At 38.8% G+C, this 23391-nt stretch overlaps 1 protein-coding gene across 1 annotated transcript in view; it reads left to right on the plus strand.

The window, feature by feature from the left end:
* Positions 1-14944, plus strand: part of LOC107744980 (brain-specific angiogenesis inhibitor 1-associated protein 2-like) — a 29519-nt gene extending 14575 nt beyond the window's left edge. The window contains exons 2-3 of the mRNA XM_016558814.1: positions 6742-6817; positions 14802-14944. Coding sequence (XP_016414300.1) covers positions 6742-6817; positions 14802-14944 — 219 coding nt within the window. The remainder of the gene's footprint in view (positions 1-6741; positions 6818-14801) is intronic.
* Positions 14945-23391: the final 8447 nt, after the last annotated feature.

Raw genomic sequence — 23391 nt, forward strand, 5'->3', positions numbered from 1 at the left:
ACAGTATGGTGAGGGGCGTAAGATTTCCGTCTCATGCTTGAGGTATTCGGCCAATCACAACGCATTGGATAGCTGGCCAATCACAGCATACCTCGCTTTTTCAGACCGATGAGTTTTGTAAAAATCGACGCGTTTCAAAAAGGCGGGGCATAGAGGAGAAACAATAATGTACAGTATGTGGAAAATAATGTGTTTTTTTAACTTTAAACCGCATAAACACATTTCATTACACCAAATACACAAAATAATGTTCTTTTTAGCAGCATCATATGACCCCTTTAACACTGCCAGCATGTTGTCAAGCGCAAGGCCAGCTGTTGTTGGGTCCTGAACATTTGTAGTGTCAATCATTTATTAAGCCACACAAAAAAACAGAAACACATTGCTGGTGTTTAAAGAGTAGCATTCCAGCAATTTTTGATGATAGAAAAATTATCCTTAATGTAAAGCACTTTTTTTTAATTAAGTTTGCAATTTTAAATTGCACAGATGGAAGGCAGGAACATTTCCTGTGTGATCAGAGCCTTAGTGAACCCAAACTCTTCTTCAATCTATTTTCAATAACTTTTTAATACCAAAACTGGTTTTGCTGCAAACTAATTAGATGTGAGGGATAATGTATGATAAGTTGGTCTTAACCATAAAATACACCTAGACAGCATGATCAGGGCCTCAAGAAGAAAATAATTCACATCTGCAATAATGTCTTGTCACTCCTCCTGGCCCTGTTTCCTCTTAAACGCTCATCGGAGTGTGTTTAGGTAACATTTTCCCTTAGCCTTTTATTGCTAATACTTTATTTCTTTTATTTCTGGCTTGTCAGTGCTAATGTCAGGTATTAAAGTCAACATTGGGTTCCCCACAGGACCATAAATGCTGGGTGGCATGAGCAATGGTTGCCTTGGTCGGTAATCAAAAGGTTGTAGGTTCGAATCTGGAAGTAGTGTATGATATAGCTTTGTTTGGAAATAAATGGACGCATTGGGTGCAGCTTCATTTCTTTCTTTTTTCCACTTATTGATGATGACAGGAAGGTTCTTTGGGAATATTGCAACAAAATGATGGGCCAGGGATTCACAGTAATTGATGTTTCTTCAATGGATTTTAGCATATGAGCCAAAAAGTGGTTACTCATAAATTTCTTGTAAAGGCATCATTGCTATTCTTTGATTGTACACCAATCAAAATTTAATTGGAATGCCAATTTCCTTATGGCCTATTTAATTGACACACCATCACCTCAGAAATATAAGCCCCAAAGGCAGCTCAAACAGCCAACTGCTGTAGATATTTTGACTCAACCTAAACCTAAATTGAACAACCTAGGCTCACTAGAAAAACATGAATATGGCGAAGATGAAAGTTAATGTGGCAATGTTTTCTTTTTCAAAGAAGTGGTTGCACTGCTAGCATTGTGGGGAAATGAAATATCTGTATTTTACTTGCTTGGTTGAACTTTTTAACACCTCATACACAATGTAAAGCTCAATACCAACTCTAATTGTATACATTTGCAGTATTAACCATATTTATGCTGTATTCTTTTTCACTGTTTTTGCTGTCGCTTTCTTATCTTGTCACTAAAGTGAAGGTGTTGCACACGTCCCCGCTTACAGAGAGTCAGGAATAACCAAGATCTCAGACAAAGTGTATGCTGGCCTCATATTCCAATTAGCTCTTGCAATTAGGCTGGCAGATGTAGCACACGAGGACTGGGATAATAAAATTAGCAACACTGACAGAATTTAGAAAAGAAACCACCCAAGCCCCGCCCACTCCCTCTGACCTCACTTGTGATTCATGAGTTCAAGGTGCTAGCATTACAGCTAACACCTAGCTTACATGACACTAACATTAGCAGAAAATAGCCTATTTTTTCAGTGCTGAATGATGTTTGTGTGAGTTACACGGTCTAGTTTTTGTAGGCACTGGAGTGCTGACTACAGCTCTGCTCCTGTGAGCTGTCTTGCCATCTGCTGCTTACATAGACAGATGTCTTCATAGGCAGCATTTTACCCGAAATGGCACCTTAGAAGTGGCTGAAGTGGATTTCGGTACATTGACACAAATAGTGCTCCTAAAAGCACACCAGAAGCACACTACTGATTTGATTAGTGTTTGACATATGTACAAACTAATGTACTCCAATACATTGCACATACATTTTATGTAAAATAGATAACTTTGCCTTAAAATGCCGCCTAGATGCCTTAAAATGCCACCTAGATAGGCAGCTCGCTAGGTTTTGGAACCGAGCCCACTTCATTACTCTTCTACCATTCCTACGTCAGCATCTCCCAATTTTGCTCTTGATTGCTGAAGTACCAAATTAGTCCAGACCTGGTCTCACCTAAACGTTATGTAAACCACCCACATGTAGCGCCAGGCTCTTTACATCTCTACCTCTCTTCATTGTACCTTATCTCTCTCTTCCTCTTTTTCTTGCCCTCACATGTTATGAGGATGTTGTTGACGGGGTCTTTTTTAATGAGATATGCTGACAGGGCGTTATAAAGGAGTCGCCGAGGGAATAGGGATGGAGAGGGAAAGAGTCAGAGGGGTAGGTAAAGAAAGATTTTTTTTTTTAAATCCCTTGAAATGGAGAGAGGTCTTTCATCCTTTAGAGAAAAGAACTGTACTCGGTGTCCGTGTGTGCTCTCCACATATCATCTCCTTCCAGAACATTTCATACCTTGTCTTGTTGTTGTGCCAAAGCCTGCAAACTGACATTAAGACGCATGAAGCCCAAACAAAATCCCTTGCTAATATTTTGATTAATGAATATGTATTTTTCTTCACTCGCTGTGCCTGTGTGTCTCTTTCTTCTTTCCATCTAATGGAGCTCCTGGGGTGACTAATTTTGCTGAGGCACTGCTGCCTACTCTCCATCTTATTCTCCGTCAGGTGCAGACCCACTTTTAGAGCTGCCCTGAGAGTGTGGCAGGAGCGGGAAGGTGACCTGTGACGTCAAGTCAATGAAGCCCGGGGAACAGGTCTTGTCGCTCTACCAGAGATTCACTAACTCGTTTTTCTCTCAGACTTCATTTATTGTGGAAAACATTGACATTTTTGAAGGATTGATGAAATATTGAGTGAAATATTTGTCAAACTAATCCTTAAGTAGTTTGATGGCTATTAATACCTGACCCAAATCTGCTAGATAAAGTCCTCCCAAATATGCCTTCCAGTCCAGGCAACTGAGAGTGTTTTGACCTGGTATTTCTCCGTCTGTTGACATGTTCCAGCCTGTATTTGGCTCCTCTATGTATCTTGACTAATTGAAAAGCATCTACCCTGCCTAAAACGCTCAAAAATGCTCAATCCTGGGTTGCACCAGGTCTTACTTAAATTGGGACAAAGTTAGCTACAGCTTATTTTATAACTACTCGATTGGGTGCCACTTGGTTCCTAACACTTAAATCACCTAATGCTAAATTAAGATGTCTTAAAGGGGTCATCTTACCTTTATGGATCAATTAAAGGTGCACTAAGCGAATTTTGCCAAGCGATGTTGATATTTGAAAGCACCAAAACAAACACGCCCATACCCCAACAGGACCTTGCCCCTATTTTGATACCTCCGCCCCACACGTACGTACACAACCCTGGCAGCGACGATGGCGGAATCTGCTATGCCTGCTGGCCGCAACATATTCAAGCAAAAGCCAACACAGATTAGTTGTGTGAAACAAAGCAAAATCAACGTAACTCACCTATCAAAAATAAACAAAGCAACCTCGGCGCCCGGCAATATGGCAGAATAAGTCGCGCCTTCTAAATAAAATAGTTAATTGCCCGTTAGTAAAGTCATCGCATCACTGCAGCTACTGTTAGATGCTCCAGTTCCCATAAAAATCTGAGACTAGCGGTTAGGATTGCACACACTATTTGAGCATAAGAAACAAATTTGTTGCTGATTTGAAATATGTTTTTGAATGCGAGTTTGGCAGTCAGTTTTTGAGATTTCAGTATTTCCCCATTCGAACAGATGGACTCTTGTGTGCCCGAAATTGCTGCATTGCAAGGCATTGCAAATAATGGACTGACTTTCCTTGAAGGGGACTTTGACAGCAAACAAAGCAAAATCAACGTAACTCACCTATCAAAAATAAACAAAGCAACCTCGGCGCCCGGCAATATGGCAGAATAAGTCGCGCCTTCTAAATAAAATAGTTAATTGCCCGTTAGTAAAGTCATCGCATCACTGCAGCTACTGTTAGATGCTCCAGTTCCCATAAAAATCTGAGACTAGCGGTTAGGATTGCACACACTATTTGAGCATAAGAAACAAATTTGTTGCTGATTTGAAATATGTTTTTGAATGCGAGTTTGGCAGTCAGTTTTTGAGATTTCAGTATTTCCCCATTCGAACAGATGGACTCTTGTGTGCCCGAAATTGCTGCATTGCAAGGCATTGCAAATAATGGACTGACTTTCCTTGAAGGGGACTTTGACAGCATCCGAAATCACATACTTCACTGCTATATTGTAGGAGGAAAAACAATACATATACAGTACGCTTACAGTGCACATACAATAAACACTTTGAAACAATGCAACTGACATCACATGACAATGACAACATGACAAACGTAGTAGCTATACGTCTGGATTACATGCATACTACACACATTCATACTATATGTACTTTTTAACTGTCGTATACAGTTAAAAAGTATACTTGCCTAGAAAAGAAATGCCTTCTCAGAGAATATGCATTTTTAAACGCAACTGGTCTTTTTGGCCTCATATTACCCATAAGTCTTTGCTCTATAGAGGAGGTGGAGTTTGAGGTGGAGGTGTCTGTTGTTGGCCTGTTTCAGTTGAAGAAAAATGGCAAGGACTGAACAGGCATCTGACTAAGCCATTTTTAAATGAATGAGTCTAAAAGTTAATTGGTGCTGGAATGCTACAAGCAAACTGACACTGCATCAGGGGTCTCCAAACTTGGTCCTGGAGGGCCGGTGTCCTGCAGAGTTTAGCTCCAACCCTAATAAAACACACCTGAACCAGTTAATCAAGGTCTTACTAGGCATACTAGGTGTGCTGAGGCAAGTTGGAGCCAAACTCTGCAGGACACCGGCCCTCCGGGACCGAATTTGGAGACCCCTGCACTACATGATAAGAGGGTCTATGGTATCAAGTAATTCTATGTGGTAATCTGTGCCAGTAAAGGGGTTGAGATTGAGAGTTAGTGATGTTTACTGTGGAAAAACTGGCTTGATTTGGACTGTTTTTGAGTTGTTTATGGTGGGATAGTCAGGGATGGAGGTTACTGTGAGGTAGGCATGGGCCGGTATGAGATTTTGACGGTATTATAACCTTAAGCAAAAATATCACGGTATTTGTTACGACCCAAAACTTGTTTGATTTGTCTAGGAATATTAAGGGAAGGTAACATTCATAAACCTCTATAATAACATTTAGTATAGATCTTAATAGTGCATATCAAACGGTGGGCAAGTCATGAAGAGGAGAACGCTACAAGTTCAAACAGAGAAAAGACATTTATTCATTTCAACCCCAACCAATACACCAAGAAATATAAGCTTTAAATTCATCCAAAAGGGAAAAGTATATATATATTTCCAGTTAACAATAAACAAAAAGAAAAAGACTTGAAGATTAACAAACTCACCAAAGGAAGTAATGAAGAGAGCACGAGTGTTGCCAAATCAAAGAACAAATTAAAACAAAATTCTTCTAACTAAAGAATTTAAATCTAACCTAAAATAATCAAAATAAAATTCAAAACAACATCTTCAGCATGCTATTCGCACGCTCTAACTTAAAGGGGTCATATGATGCGATTTCAAGTTTTCCTTTCTCTTTGGAGTGTTACAAGCTGATTGTGCATAGATAAGATCCCTGAAGTTGCAAAGACTAAAGTCTCAAAACCAAAGAGATATTCTTTATCAAAGTTAAGACTCTGCCACGCCCCCCTAAAACGGCTCATTCTAACACGCCCCCACATATCTACCCCACTATGTGGAAATATTTGCATAATCCCGCCGCAAATGTGCACGCAAAGAAAGAAGGCATGGTGTCAGTAACCGCAGTTAGTGTTGAAGCAGCCATGTCAAGGAGACGCTGTGTGTTTCTAGGCGAAAGCAAAAGCACTTTATTTAGCCTTCCGAAAGTAGATGCATTTAGGAATCTTTAAGATTACTTACAACAGAACAGCAATGCATTTTATGGACGACCGTTTCGTGAACCTAGGAGAGGTAAAAAAGCATCATATGACCCCTTTAAAATATATTACAATAGAAAACAATTATTTCAAATTGTAATAATATTTTTCGATATTAGTATTTTTACTCTATTTTTTTAACACATAAATGCAGCCTTGGTGAGCACATAAGAGACTGATATAAAGACATTTAAAAAGCACAATGTTTCCAATCTTTTGACAACTACTGTATACGGTATGTCAAAAGATCAAGGAAAATTTAATTTCTCAATAATGTTGTGATGCCTAAATGAACTTGTAGCATTTACAAATAATGTTTTTACTCTTTAGCATTTTATTTCACTTTTATTTAGACAAAATAGTAAGGAATTTTAATATTAGCTTATTGGCCATTGGTGATAATTATAGGTTTATTGGTATTGGTTAGCCCTTTAGCCTTTTAAAACTGGTGCATCCTTAGTTTGAGGATTTTATATAGGCCTGCGGATAACCCATGCACACTTAACATGTTGCAATTCTGCCTTATAAACAAATATTTCCCTCTCTTGCAGACCATCATGGAACAGTTCAATCCCTGTTTGCGGAATTTCATTGCCATGGGAAAGAACTACGAGAAGGCTCTCTCAAGTAAGTACCCTCACATCACATCTCCAGACGTCCCCCGTTTCATCCGCACTCAGGCAGCTGTCCAAACCTTCCACGCCTTCCCATCCGGCTTTAATGCCACTTCATTTGAGGATGATGACAATATTTGTCATCCTGTCATTCAGATGGCCACACAGCCTTATCAACTCTCACACAGCCCGAGACACCTCCTGAGCTCAGATGGGTCGAACACAAAAGCTCAGCTGATGAGGGCATTCACAGAGGAGATAATGTGCCCAGCCTCACTGATAATTTGATATTTAGCCATTAGACAGTGGAACAATCAGACAACTTTGAAGGCTTTGTGCGGTAGGTGATTGATGAAAGCCAGACAATTGCCCATTGATGTCTGCGTTCACATTGGCAAATGTAATCTTGCTCCGGCAGCCTCGGGCCAACAGTGGCCGTAAAACCTTTAGGGTGACTTGCAAGAATACAACTTAAAGGAATATCCCATCTTTTTCTTTATAGCACTGTCTGTCTGAATACTCGATTCTGATTGGCTGGCAAGTATGCATTAAAACTGTTATGCACAGGTATTTCCAAGTCCGTTTAATCACCTATATTAATCCGCTGCTTTCATTGATGCACACACACAGAGAGAGAGAGGGAGATCGCACTGTGCACACACACAGAAACATTCAGGAGCACAGAAACTTGTCAACGCTGCCCTTTTATTAATCAAATAGCTTAGATACTGGATCGCTACATTATATTCCTCAGCAACGAAGAGGTAAAATCGCTGTTTTTGAAATAATCAAACTCACAGCTTCACTGTTTGTAGAAAGAGACGTGCAGGTAATTCACACATGCAACGTACATCCCTCTCTCTCTCTCTCTCTCTCTCTCTCTCTCTCTCTTAATTCAAAAATTTTTTATAATTCATTCATTCAAATAAATGTGGTCTTACTGCACTATTTCATCTATGTGTCTGATTTACAGCAGGCACAATACTAGCTCTAATGAGCCGTGACTGACAAAAATAACCATAATTTTTACCCTTCTGGACAAATATTGCGCTGCAAACATCATTAACAGCTTTAACTTGTTAATGCTGTTAAATGACCATGGTATAAGCAGGATAATGCATGGCTAGCTGGACATTAAATGATTTTAATGCACTCCGCGGAGGCCTCCGCTTCACATTAGGTGGTTCGATGTCTCCACATCATGCATTAAAATCGTTTAATGCACAGCTAGCCGTGCTTTATCCCCTACTTATAAAGGTGGAAATCTGGTGTCAGTGTCAGTGAGGTGCTTGCAATGGAAGTGAAAGGGGACTATCTATAAACGATCAAATCAGTGGTATTTTTGTATCATTGAGTATTATAGTTTATTAATACTGATATTTTAAAGTTTAATTTTATATTAAAATTTTTTATTTTAGTTTAGTAATTTTATTGTGAGTATTTGTCATTTTTGGTATTTTGGATTCTTTAGTGTGTTTTTTTTTTTTTTTCGTTTTATTTTTCTGTTTTAGTTAACTACAATAAATATATAGTTCAGTCATGAAACTCTAGATGGCGCATTCTGATGGGGTGTTAACGTAACCGATTGGTTCATGCTGCATATGCAGCCAATGAGCTTACTGCCTTGCATTTATATGGCTGGCTAGCATTCACTAGAGATTCCTGCAGCGCGCTTTCAGAGTTCTCTGAAACCCTCTACCTTACCCAGCTCCACCTGTATAGATCTGCTACGGGGTTATTTTATATGCTATTTGTGCAGCAGCAGTATGTCTTAAATACTCATGGCACCGTATCGCCTGCATTGGCAGTAGCAAGTTCCTGTACTTGCTTGCAGCAGCAGCAATAATCTACAACTACAGCAATAACCAACAGCAGCAGCGTAGCAGATCTGTTCCACCAAGACCAAATACATTAACATTGTCATATCCATCACCGTGCTAAAATGTTCCGAGAGTTGTCATGATTGAACTCTGGTTAAAATACTCACTGTTTCAATAGTATAGCCACAAGATGTAAATGATATGTGTTAACATTATTTTAGTGTGAATTTTACAACATTGCTGCCGTGACAATGCAATGCCATAAACACTAAATAACTGTAAAAACAATGTCAACAGTTTTACAGCTCAAATATATTGTATAGCTCAAATATCCAGTTTGGTACCTCACTGTAACCTCAATTTTTGCTTTTTTAAATTAAACAAGGACACATCAAAGTTATTTTTTGTGATATTCTGTTAAATTTACGGTAAAAAAAATATTTTGGTTCACTATATTTTGGTTTTATAGCCACAGTACATTTTTACAGCAAATTTCATCATAAAATATACTGACAATGTTTCCAGTCTTACTATATTTCTGAATATTTTACATCTTCTGTGGTTCAAGTAGATGGGTACACTATATTAACATTATGGTTCTCATAATGTTAATATAGTGTACCCATCTACTTGAACCACAGCTTCACTAAATACTGTAATGTTGACAAAAGTCAGAAGAAAATATATTTGTATAAAATGTGCATATTACATGTGATGTGTCACACAGAACTTCTGGGAATGTCTTTGTACTTCACTGTAAATTATATGGCAAATTATAGTATTTACTTCCAAAAACGTCTCGGTTACGTATGGTAACCGTCGTTCCCTGAAGGAGGGAACGGAGACGTCACGTCGGTGACCGACGAATTGGGATATCGCTTCGATAGACCAATCTACTTTGAGTGTAAACCAAACGAGCCAATGCACATTGGCATGCAATTATTGCATCCAGCTGCCGCTGATCACAGCGTGAGTATAAGTAGGCAGCAGATGCAGCGCATATTCCCGGTGTAACTTGGACCCGGTGAGTGCCGCGCTTCCATGCGCACCTCGGGACTCGGCCATAAAGCCAGTGCTGTAGCGGTCTCATATGTAACAGGCCGAGCGGTGTAAGTGCCGCTGCCACCGCCATATGCCCCAGGAGCCTCTGAAACCGTATCAGTGGGACCGCTGTCCTGCCCTTGAACGTATTCAAGCAGGCCAAACCGTAGAAATGGTCTGTGGATCGACAAGGATCGGAAGGATCGACACATGAAAGTACGCGTCCTTCAGGTCGATCGCTGCAAACCAATCTCGGGGACAGGGGAGATGGCCGCTTGCAACACGACAGGGGTAGTGCAGCCTGAATTGCGCAACCCACTCGACACTGGAACGACCACCGCTGAAGCGCCGTCTCGCCAACACAGAAAGCTTCCGAGAGCGTGCTGAACTCGTAGTTCTCTAAATAAATATAGAGCAGAACGATGTTGTCGCTCGGCTCCGAAGCGAAAAGCTGGTATGCATTGCACCTGCTGCCTTATTATACTCATGCTGTGATCAGCGGCAGCTGGATGCAGTAATTGCATGCCAATGTGCATTGGCTCGTTTAGTTTACACTCGAAGTAGATTGGTCTATCGATCGAAGCGACCAATTCGTCGGTCACCGACGTGACTCGGAGTGACCGACTGAAAGGGAACCTTAAATTTGACAGTATCTTATAGTAAAATTACATATAATGTGACCACTTAAAGTCATTGTATATGGTAAGATAACTTAGTTAACTAATTAACAGGTTTCTACTATAGCATTTTTACAGTCTTTCTTTTTTTCTGTAAAGATTCCAAACATTTTTTACAATGTACAAATCCCGTCAACTGAGCTTACCCTTATTGAATTCACAATATTCCTTTAGAGAGTCACAAAGGAAACCTGTTGGGCATAAATCCCAGCGCCCAACCGACTTGGGGATTTATGTAAAATCTGTGAGCCAGACTGCCCTTCAAACTCTTGAGCATTAAAGGCCGATTGGCTGAGGTGGTGAAAGACTCGTATCCTCAAAATGTGGCCGACTGCACACAGGGGTCCATATGCTGCCAGACTGCTGTCCATAGGTAGCAAGATAGAGTAGTAGCGCAAATTATACAGCAGTGGGGTAGAGAAGAGCATGGGTTTTTACCCAGACATGGCTGAAAGGACATAAAGGGAAGACACAGAGTTGAAAAAGAGATTTATTCCATGATTGACTACCCTGTACTGAGGGAAACTGATGTCTGGTGGGTGGTCCTAGGCCACTAAGCCCACCAGAATAAATCGTAATCCTCTTTTGCTCTCAGGCCATGTCTTTACCACCCTACCTCGTGTTTTAGGAAATTAAATCACTCAGACACAAAGTCAGCAAAGCTTTCTACCCCCATTATTTCTGACTGGTATTGTTCTTGCTGATTTGTTTTAGAGCCTCAGGCACAGAAAGATGAATGAGTGCAGTAGGAGGAGTGTGTTGTGACATGGTTCTTTCTCAGTAAAATAGAAAATTTCAAAGCCAGGAGACTTACATATATGGATGAGAATTGTAAGGATTCCAGTTCCACTTAACAGTCCATAAACAAATTTTGAGGAAACGTATTCAAACTATGGAATACATCCATTCTGCTCCAAATACTGGAGCATAGCTCAGCGTCTCTGGCCTTGGGAAACACAGTGCTGCCCACTGGGTCACCAACAAGTGCGCACAAAAAAAGGTGCCATTTTTAAGAACCACATGTGAGAGAGAGTATTGAGAGTAGACGGGGAGAAATTGGATAACCATAAGCTTTTTTCTGGCAGATTAATGGAATTCATTCAGAAGTTATTCATTTGAGAATTAGACTGCATTGGTCATGCTATATGAATGTTGTACTAAGTACTGAGGGCAATGAAATAATTGGATTGTGCAAGTTGTCTATTCATTTTGTTTGTATTATTTTGTGACAGTATTTCTCTCTCACATTCAGTTTGGTCTGCAAACAACCTAAAAAATAATTTGCTGTAGCTCTGTTGATTCAATATCTTGTTTAATACCGTTTCACACTGACAGATGAATGTAGGCGTTCAAGAACCGTTAATGGAACTAAACTTCATAGTCATGTTTTTTTTTTTTTGTGCGTTTTGTTTTTTTAATAATGCACCAGATTCTGAATAAGAACCAGTTTTCAATCACCAAATCCTACTTACAAAAGTAATTCCACTGTAAAAAAAAACTGAACTAAAGTTGCAAATTCAAAAACTTGATGCAACCATCTTCAGGACTTTTTACAGTTATTGAGCTTATGGAAAAAAATGTTGAATCAAATTCACAATTAATGTTGGTCTTTAATTTTACTAAACACAATAAGTTCTACAAACTCAAAAATTATGTTTTTATTTGTGTATTCAAGTTCATTAAGCCTGCATTTTAAGTGAAGCTGAGGATTGAAATAATAGTGATTAGTCTAACTTAGTTTAACTTGTGTATCAGTTTGTTGAGCAAACTGAAAAAAGTTTTATAAACTCATAAAGAAGCTTTATAACCCTATAAACGTAAAAATGTACTGAATAGAACACTAATCCCTCTAATGATGACTAATGAAACATAACACAACTTTTACAACAAAATATAATCAAAAACACTACATATCGCTGAAACATCTATTTCTTCTCAATAAATGTGTAAGTTTTAAGTTCTTGCTGTAATATTTCATTTAATTTTTATTTCAGTTTTAATATTTTAATTTAAATACTAAATTACATAAATTAATGTTGACTTTTATGTCATGTAAACCTTTTCTACATTTTATAGTTCAATCAACTTTTAAAATAAAGTTGACAAAATAAAAATTATTTTACAGTGTTAGCCTCTTCTTGATTCCTGTCAAATCAGTATATCAGCAAAAATATGAGTTCCTCTACTGGCCTATCCAACCTAGAAACATATAGGAAGAAAGAAGCAAAGAAACAAACAATGAAAAAAATTTAAAAAGTGCAGTGGGCCTTCTCTCTCTGTCTCTATATGAGTTCCCAGAGTTGATGGTACCATATGTCAGGCACATTTTTGAATAATTTCCTTGTAAATAAGCCCTGAACACTATCCACATAGTGGCTCACCTAGTGCAACTGTCTGCTTTGCCTTACTTAATCAGAGCCACAGCTGGTCTGCTTGATGAATTGTTTGCTCAACCGGTTTTTTTGTGGCCTTTCTGCCCGTGCCAGAAGCACAGGGTGGTTTTCCACAGGCTCTCAGTAGATTCAGATGAAGGTCCCGATTGATTTCTGAATGAGTTCCTTAAAGAATAGCTGACTGGTATCCATTTTCTCCATGCCTGTTTTCTACACTCACGCTCTGAAGGTGGTGAAGAGGCATTATTTCAGCCATGGTGCAGTGTGGGGCACGCTTACTGTACATTGCATAACAGTACCTGAGCTGCTCTTGGAAGTTTTGGGGGAAGACCAGTGTCTTGGCTTGCAGTTATAGTTTGTGGCAGTGGCTGTGTAATTCCTCAGTATTGTGTTCATAAGCCAAGAGTGACAGTCATGAAGCGAGTCCGAGCAGCTGATTCCAGTAAACATCTGTGAGGCAGGAGATACGGGTGAGCCCTTTATGAGCGGGCCACCTTTACCTCTTTACTGCTCTACTTATTAATGAGTGCCACCAGTCCTACGGAAATCACCAGCATATGTTGTTTGGCTGTTCCAAATCTCACACTTTCACTCAGTTGCTTATCTGATTCCGTTGGATGCACTATAAATGGAATAGGGAGCAATTTTGACACACTTTCTACACTGGACACACGGCTACAACTGAATTGCTTCATTATGATTAATGTAGCTGTCTGCATTGCAAGCACCTGTTTCATTTAATAACTTCAGTAAGCAGATGCCCTATTTCTTTTTTTTATTTCATTTTATTCCATTTTATTTTGATGTCCAACATATATACATAGAATACAGAGATTTTTTATTTTTTTTAAAGGGCACCTATTATGCCCCTTTTTACAAGATTTAATATTATTCTTATGGCTCTCCTGGATGTGCCTGTGAAGTTTCAGCTCAAAATGCCATACAGATCGTTTATTATAACATGTTGAAAAGTGCATTTTTGGGGTGGGTCTAAAAAGTGCTGTTTCAGGGGTGTGTTCCCTTACATAAAAATGAGCTCCAACTTCCCGCCCGACTCCAGAAGGGGGCAGAGCCTAGACGTCTCCGCTTTGCATATGGCAATAAACAGAGAGGAGAAGCAACATGAGCGAGAGTGAGAGGACCGGTATTCAGCCGTACATGTACGAACCGGACAGCAGAAGAAAGAATTTTTGGGGTGGGTCTAAAAAGTACTGTTTCAGGGGTGTGTTCCCTTACATTAAAATGAGCTGCAACTTCCCACCCGACTTCAGAAGGGGGCGGAGCCTAGACGTCTCTGCTTTGCGTATGGCAATAAACAGAGCGGAGAAACAACATGAGCGAGAGTGAGAGGACCGGTATTCAGCCGTACATGTACGAACCGGACAGCAGAAGAAACAATAATGCGAATGAACCAGAATGTCTCGGAATGGTAGTTTGAATCATTTATTTACTTGTATAGTTTTTCACAGCCGCTTTGTAACGATGGACGCGACACAGCCAATCGCACGCAGACAAAATGGCGGACATGGCACAACACACCGAGAGCTGAGGATATGGTAATACGCGCCTGTCAACTATAGCGGTGGGCGGGGCTACAGGATCCAAACCCCTCGTGCTGACCCCAAACAGTAGATAGATAGAGAGAGTGAGTGAGTGAGTGAGTGAGTTTTGGAGATAATGATATTCTGTATATTCTTTTTCACTGAAGTTGACATTTTAAAACCGTAATGAGGCATGGGATTGGAAAGCTGTGTGTTTGTGTGAGGGAGACAGATGGGCTGGTCTGGTAAAGAAAAAAGGGCCAAATTTCCATAGTCACAGGAGGGCTATCTTTACTCCTTCTAAATGTGTTTCCTCTAAAACTGATTGTGTTTCCTGTTGTGCGACAGACTCATCCACTCCTATAGCTTTTTTTGCTGCTCATTACTCAGCTGGACTGCCACCGACTTGCGCAGCTGAGAGGCGTCCCATCCTCGTGATGGGCCCTTTGATCATGGAATATACTGCTGTAATGAGAGATGAGAATGTTTGTGACATATTTTTCTACTTGCCTCCATCTTTTGCAGGTGTGACGTTTGCAGCAAAGGGCTATTTTGATGCTCTGGTGAGAATGGGAGAGCTGGCCAGTGAAAGCCAAGGATCTAAAGACTTGGGTGAGTCTCGCACTCCTGTTTTAGCTTCAAGGGAACAGGCAAACTGTGTGGCTTGATCCGACATGACACCACAAAACACGCACTAATGGAACCACATGCTCAGCAAAGTGCCGATGTTGCTTTCATTAGGCCCGACTGTCAGAATCTGTAGCTGAAAAGCTTTTTATATTGAACCTTTTTAAGTCGGAAGCATTTCAGATGTAGTTTATGTACTGGCGTAAATTATTCCTTGTTTCACTTGCTCAGTTTCTCCAGTTTGCGTGGAAACTGAAGTCAAAGGGCTGACTGCAGTGGATGGGAATTAATCTGCCGTGCTGCAGGGAAACTCACCGATGCATCATTTATGATCAGTTTAAAAAGCAGATCTAGTTCGAGGGCTATAACGTCTTGACATAGCATTTCACTTTCTGCTACAGGGCGGCTGTCAGAATTGTTGGTCGGTTCTTTGTTCTGTCAAGGATGTGAGAGTGGGTGTATGCTTGACCCTCAAGATGCTTGTTGCTTATGGAGATTGCTAGTGGTACGGCAGCAAAATCTACTTTGTATTCGTGATACGATCTCCATCGTCTATTGAACTTTCAAGCCCTTTTGGGCATGTACTGAATCTTCTTCTTACCTCACTATCAGGAGCCCTGAGTGAATTTAGACCCTAGTTGACTTTTGTTTGAGATATTTGTTGATTTTCAGACAGACTGTCAGTCTACTAATACAGACGGTATATTAGTAGTGGGTATTTTTCAGTGACTCTTTCTGAAGGTTACATTGTTACTCCAGTATATGGTGACAAGTGGCTAATATTATGAATGACTCATTGAATTATTCACTCAACCAATTGGGATAGTAAAGTGTTCATCGGAAGTGCACATCAGAATATTGCCAAATCTAGTATGTTACCCTGGTACTTTTTGCCTACTATGTTCTAAATACTATGAATTCGGACATAATACTCTTTTCACACTGCTTTACGTCACTATATAGTAGAGAAGTTTGCAGCCACAGTCTTTATGAATGAGACATTAAATCATTCGCTCAACTGATTCATTCAAACATACTGATTCATTCAGTATGAATAATAACTTAACAGGTGACTGTCTTTATGAGAGATAAACTCCCCCCTCATGTATAACGCAGTCGACAGTGTACTTCACCTCTCATTTGAACTCGCAAAAGGTATTAGCACTTGAATCCCACTCTCTCTCTCTCTCTGACTGAGAATGAATCACAGAGTGCGTCTCAGCCTCAGTCACAGACCCCCTGGACATACAACACAATGTGGCCCTCTCGAGTTACACTTCATATACACACAACAAATCATCTGTGATGTGTGAAAGACACTCCTATACAAAAATTCACTATGGTAACCATTCATTTTCAGCAAATTACCATGACAAATTTTCATTTTTGGGTGAACTATGCTTTTAACTGAAATTCAAACATTCATTGTTTAAATGAAAGATAAGTTAAGATGGTGTGTGTGTTACAAAACTAAAAACGTATTTGACTGATGGCTGTTTTGCACTGTCATTTTCAAATGCAGTTACATGTAGATAATGGACAGGTGTGGTTTGTGAGAACCTGTGCCATTGTTCATCAGCAATGTCACAATGAGTCATTCTGCTTTGATTAAGAGACGAGTGTGTGCTTCTCTCTCTCTCTCTCTCTCTCTCTCTCTCTGTGTGTGTGTGTGTGTGCTTTGATTAAGAGACGAGTGTGTGCTTCTCTCTCTCTCTCTGTGTGCGTGTGTGTGTGTGTGTGTGTGTGTGTGTGTGTGCATGCATTCATTACTCGAACAAAAGTGCCTGCATTATGCATTAAAGCAGGAGTGCTCAATCCTGGAGATCTACAGTAGCTGCTCTCAGTCTGCTAACATACCTGACTATAATTTTCTAGTGAACCCAAAAACCTTGATTAGCCGTTTCAGGTGTGTGATTAGAGTAGCAGCTGAACTCTGCAGGAAGGTTACATCCAGGAGTAATGTTAAGCTATGGACACACTAGGCTTCCAGGACCAAAATGACTTTGGACCCCGCAACAAATATGGGCAACAGGATGTGATGTCATGCTCTAGAGCAGTGATGGGCAAACTTGGCCCTTCCAGGCCACTTTCCTCTGACTAACAGTGTTGTTATTGTTAACTAAATCAAAAACTATTAATAATAGTTTTCGTTAATTGAAATAATGCTAAAATAAATATTGCGTGACCAGCTTAAAGAACTTTTTAAAAATTAGAAACGTTGCCTTTGCAACTAACTGAAATAAACTAAATTGAAGTACTAAAATGACTACAATTAAAACTGTAAAGATAGAAAATGTTTAAAGCACATAACAAAATTACTAAAACTTATACTAAAATTAAAATAAAGTGAAAATATAAAAATAAAAGCTTATTCAAAATAATAAATTGTAGCGAATTAGCTCATTCATGGGGAAATATGAATAATTAATCATAACTAGTTATATTAAATCAAATGAGAAATGGTGTGTCTGATTGGTCCAGACGCTACAAAATATTATTAGAAAATTTTCACGATTATCTAAACCAATTTATTATACCACAGCAAAAATAATATTCTATTAAAATATTAAATTTTAAAGAATTCAGTTGCATTTTTAAATTAATTGATAAAATACTAAATTTAAAATGTTAAAACATTCTTTTTAAATATTAACACATTTAATTAAAATGTTAGCCTTAATTTAGCCTTCAAAATATTTCTCAAGTTAACAAATAATTATTTATGTACAGTAAATGGCAGTAACAAGTATTCAAGTAAACCACTGTGAAACAGAAATAAATACTAAGTAATGTAATATACTTAATTGGCATAGTTTTCACTGCATGATTATTAGATCTAAAACTAATAATGTGGTTTTGATGGTGCCAGTTTGACTGAGAAGCAGATCTTTAATTAAACTGAGCTGTAAATTAATTTTTTGTTTTTCTTTAGGCCTAACTTTGTGTATATCTTGGATTGTTAATAGTAGTTTATTAACTAAAGTTATCCAGCCACAAGTAGCGAGTCATTTTCATAATATTTATTGTTTGATTTAACATTAAACAGTGGTAAGTGTGTTTTATTCTGCACATTTACACTGCAAAACCTACAGATATCCAATTGAGATTATACATTTTACTACCAATACTGCAGGAACTCTGCTATCGTTCCTTTTTTGGATATTTTTTTTTTTTCTTTAATTCCGCATCAACTTGGTACCAAAGCACTACTTCTTTTGACATCCCTAATGCAAACCAATGATGTTTATATACTTTATTTTGAGCCAAGAGGTCAATCTGTGACATTTAGTTCGGCATTGTTTATGCGGCTTCAAACGCAGCTCATCCAGCCAGAAATTAGAGTGGGAACAATTCTTTTTTTTGCCTCATGGCTCACACCCAAACTTCATTTGAGTTTTTCTGTCGAGTCTCTCCCAGAGGGATCGCTCAAGGTTATATCCTCTCCCGTGTCAACAACAGGACTCCACCTGCTCGTGAGAAGAGGCCCAACTCAAACACACATACCGCCGAGTTGTGCTCAGTCAGACAGAGCTTCACGTCATACTTTCTGAAATGATAAACTGGCCATTTTAAGTGCAGATACACTGCAGCACCGCTGCGACCGCCGACCACCGCCCCAGCGATAATGACGGGGTTCCTTTACTCTGCCGAACACTGAGCTGAAATGGAAGATGTGTCATTTAGTGACAAACGGCTTCATCTCTGTTTTGGATAGGAGATGTCCTGCGCCGTGAGGTGGAACTACATTCTTGTGGGCAATTTGCAGTCCTGTGTGTCTGTCTTTCTCAGTGAGAGAGCCATGGGGGTTCGCTTTGAGACAGACTGTAAATGGTTTCCGCCTACACACGCTCCTGCTTTTCTCTCTCTCACTTCATTCCTTGCTGTTTTTCTGATATTTCTCGCATTAAAAACCACACATTCTCTCACATACACACACTTGCATAAACATAGTCACGCACTCATAGTTGAGCCTGGGCAAATATCCTGCCTTCGTATATGGTGTCCTTGGATGCACAAAGCGCTTGCAGTGGAGAGCGCTCATTCTCATCTGAAAGTGAAGTGTGAGGGAGTGCGTACTCACACACACACACACACACTCTCTCTCTATTCCTCCCCCTCTCGCACACACTCCCACGCTCACTGGTTTGTTTAGGATAATGATGCCCCTGTCACCACCTCCCACTCATATCCTCCCACCACATCTCTTTCTCTGTGTTTTACTGCCTTCATTACTTCACTGTTATACTCTCAGCCTTACACAAGCAGACAGTGGTTGGACTGCACGTAGACGACACATCACAACACTGCGCACGCTTACCAAGGTTACGTCGTGTTTTCTCACCACTGTTTTGGTACCTCGTCACGTTTTAAAGGAATGTTATGGTGTTGCGATAAAGGAATAGTTAACCCAAAAATGAAAATGTACCCAACCTCAGGTCATCTAAGATGTAGATGAGTTTGTTTCTTCATCAGGAGAGATTTGGATGAATTTATCATTACATCACTTGCTCACCAATGGATTCTCTGCAGTGAATGGGTGCCGTCAGAATGAGAGTCCAAACAGATGATTAAAACATCACAATAATCCACAAGTAATCCACACGACTCCAGTCCATCAATTAATGCCTTGTGAATTGAACAGCTGTGTGTTTGTAATGAACAAATCCATAATTTAAGATGTTTTTAACTTCTATTGTTTCTGTTGAGTCTTCTATCTATAATATTGCTTTCTTCAGTGAAAAAGTCTTGTCTGAATCAGGGCAGAACAGTCCAAAAGAACAGTCCAAAACGGTATTAAACAAATGTGTCGGTGGATTTTGATGTGAGAGGACAACAGGGGGATGGACTTTTTCACTGGAGGAAGTGTTATGAATTATGGGTTTGTATTTTGGTCAGAAGTGATAGTTTAAAGTTAAAACACCTTAACAATGGATTTTTTTACCTTACAAACACAGCTTTTCACTTCACAAGATGTTAATTGATGGACTGGAGTCGACTTGTGAATTATTGTGATGTTTTTATCAGCTTTCATTCTGACGGCACCCATTCACTGCAGAGGATGCATTGGTGAGCAAGTGATGTAAATTTCTCTAAATCTGTTTCAACAAACCTATCTACATCTTGGATGGCCTGAGAGTGAGTAAATTGTCATCAAATTTTCATTTTTGGGTGAACTGCTCCGTTAAGCTCTGTTAAAGCATTTACACAAATTATTCAGTATATAATCAATATACAATATATATTCAAGTACAATATGGTAGTGTTCATTCTGTGTGTATTGTAATGTATACTGTCTAGACCTGTGTACTTCCTTTGTGGAAGTTACTTGTGGAAGTGTCTTACTGTAAAAACTGAGGGATGAGGTAAAATTATTTTCTTTGATCTAACATTTTATTGCACAGATATTGTTGACAGAGCTACACGTTTATTGAACCCAGAATGTTCCCAGAAATGAGTTTAATATGTGTGTCATTGGATTTTATTATGTATCTTTGCTGTGGACTGTACTGTCGCTTCAATAAGTCTAGCAAAGGGGGGAAAAGTGTATAAAATACTGCAAATCAAGCAGCATCCTTCACTGCTTTAGTAAAGTTGCTTGTGAAACAGTTACCATGAGAACAAAGCTTGCTGAAATTTGCCTCTCGCTCTTTTATTCAGATCTGGATGTTGTTTTGATGTTAGGCTTCCGTTTGATGTGATAAATGAAATAATTATCATTCGTGTCTATTCTTTTTAAATATTCAGTTTCAGTTTCCGGATAAATTATAACTGACTGATTTAATCAAATTTGTATTACGTTCTGCCTTACACCATGTCTGCACAAGAGCCTGAATGCATCACGTCACAGCGTGCCATGACAGCTTGAGGTCATCCATACTGGAAGCACCACAGATATACGTCTCTGAATGTTTACTTGCATAAAGCTTCCAGCTGTGCTCCTCAGGACAGCCTCTGGATCCTACCTTATTTTCAGTTGAAATCCAGTGGTATAAAAAGTACATTTGCATAAACTGTTGAAGAGTAGTGAAATAATTTAACACAAATTCTTAGTTTTTGATTTAGTATTGTTTAGAAACCAAACATGACTTATATTAGTAAGCCAGATACATCTCAAACTTGCTTTGAAGTGGTCAGATGTAGCTAAAACAATGATAAAACCAGGAGCCATTACCATCCTGTTGGTTCATCAATGGACTGAACAAACACAAACCTTTTAGCCAATCAGACTGTCAAACACCATAATTAATATTCATGAGCTACTGTAAACTCAACCCTACTCTTGTGCCTGTCAGAAAGAAACTTCCTGAGGAGACATGACTAAGAGAAGAAGAATAGCCTTTAACAATGCTGTTCAGACTTTTTAAAAACGTAACTTTTAAGTAAAGCGACTGACATTTGTGGAAAGTTTCATTTTTAAGCTTTTGAATGGTTTTTCATATGAGTGTTTCTATGGCAACTAGATATTTAAAACAGTGAAGTACCAGAGACAGAATAGAAGTCCCACCTTTCATATAAAAAAAGCCTTATTAATAAAGGCACTGCCTTGTCTTATTGCTGTCAAAGGTTTTAGCCGTAATTTCATTTAAAGAAGCTGCAATTATTATAACATTTTTATTGATGATTTGAGGTATGATTTTGACTAAATAGAAAATAGCTGCTAGTGGCATTGCAGTGTCAAGATGGCTGGCTGAGTGAACTTGCTTCAGAGGGGATTTTGATCATAAATGTGAAAAGCGGCTGCTGAGATGTATTTTTCAGATCGTTTCTGCGCCCATTCCTGTAATGGGGAAAAAATGAAATACTTGACAGACTCACATTTCTGTAACATATTTAAATCAGGAAAATCTGAAATGGATTAATATGGATCTGATATGATGAATGGTATCATAAATGTTGTTTCTTACCATCAAATAATGCAAAAAAAAAAGTATTTCAGGTTGATCACATGCAGGTTTCATGTAACAACCAGGCAATTACTGTGATTTCAACAGTTAAGAATGAGAATCTAGAATCTTTTTTATTATTATTATTATTATTATTATTATTTTAAAAAAATGTATATACATTTATAACACTATGCTTTGTGTTTTATTACCTTAGCATTGAATTACAGAAAACTAGTTAATGTTCCAGCATGAGTGTTTCTAAAATAATGGCTGAGGAAGTGACAGCAAATTTTGCATCTTCCACTTTTCTGACCATCCTAATCAATCTCTAAATATTTATTCCCCTTTTGGAAAGTCATGGAAATGCTATTGTTGATATTTTCCCCCCTTTTTGCTAATGGGGCAAATTATTTTTTTATAATAGCTTCCATTCGCCACTATATAAGTTTAGCCAGCTATGATGACTTCCGCTTCTGAGAACCTCGGAAATGTGAAAAGGGCCTGTTAGCGATTGGCTCTTTTATTTAGAAGGCAGGAGTTGCCATATTGGGTGTTCCAATTTTTCCATTCATTGTAATATCAGTGGTCAATACATTTCTTTACTGGCATCAATGGTTCCATGAAGAATTTTTGACATCCTTGGAACGCTTTCATTCCACCAAAGGTTCTTTAGATTATTAAAATGTTCACACTAAAAAAAAAAGTTATTTTAAGAAATGTTCACTGAAAGGTTCTTTGTGGAACTGAAATGGTTCTTATAGGGCATCGCTGCAAAAAAAAAAAAAAGTTTTGAAACCTTTATTTTTAAGATTGAAGCATTGGAAAAGCGATTAAGCACTTATAATTATTTGTAATTTATATTTTTGATGTTCACATATCAAAGAGGAAGCAGGCTAATGGCACTAGTAAATGCTTGTAAACCTAGGAGGAGTGTTTAGGAGGAAAAGTGTTTTGCTCAGTCACTTCTTTTAATGGAACATAGACTGAGTCCTATGATAACTTCTGACAACCTCTCTCTCTCTCTCTCTCTCTCTCTCTCTCCTCTCACACTCACCTGGGCCTGTCGGAATGAGAGCAGTGGAGCTCTTTTTTATTAGCCCTGTGCCTCGGTCCCAGGAGCGCTGCTTTCTCCTGCTCTATTTCTGAGAGCTGCACTGCATGCTGGGAGAACGAGACCCTACACGCACTTGCTGTCTTGGCATATATGTGCCGAGTGTCGTGATCTATGCTGTCTGGCATGGCTTTCATAGAGCTCAGAGCTGGAATAGTTAATAAGCTTCTGTAGCCCCATAAAATTAGAGGCTGTAGTGCTTTATTACAGAGATGGCTTCCTCTCAATTGCTGTTATTATAATATCTCCTTTTTTTTTGTGCTTGCTTTCTTTTGCATTTGCTTTTTTTATTTTTATTTATTTATTGCCTTTCCTGATCTTTCTGTCTTCACACCCTTGCTTCTTTTTTAAAGAGGTCATATCATGGAAGGCATGATTTTTTTCTTGCATTTTAGAAAATAAGAAGTCAGTGTCAGGTAAGTGTAGTCATCAGTGGTGGCTGAAGCTCAAGAGATTTAATTTGTTATACATTTTTAAATTATAAAATTTT

Source organism: Sinocyclocheilus rhinocerous, unplaced genomic scaffold (assembly GCF_001515625.1).
Source record: "Sinocyclocheilus rhinocerous isolate Xijiao unplaced genomic scaffold, SAMN03320098_v1.1 scaffold1219, whole genome shotgun sequence".
In the NCBI taxonomy this organism is placed as follows: Eukaryota; Metazoa; Chordata; class Actinopteri; order Cypriniformes; family Cyprinidae; genus Sinocyclocheilus; species Sinocyclocheilus rhinocerous.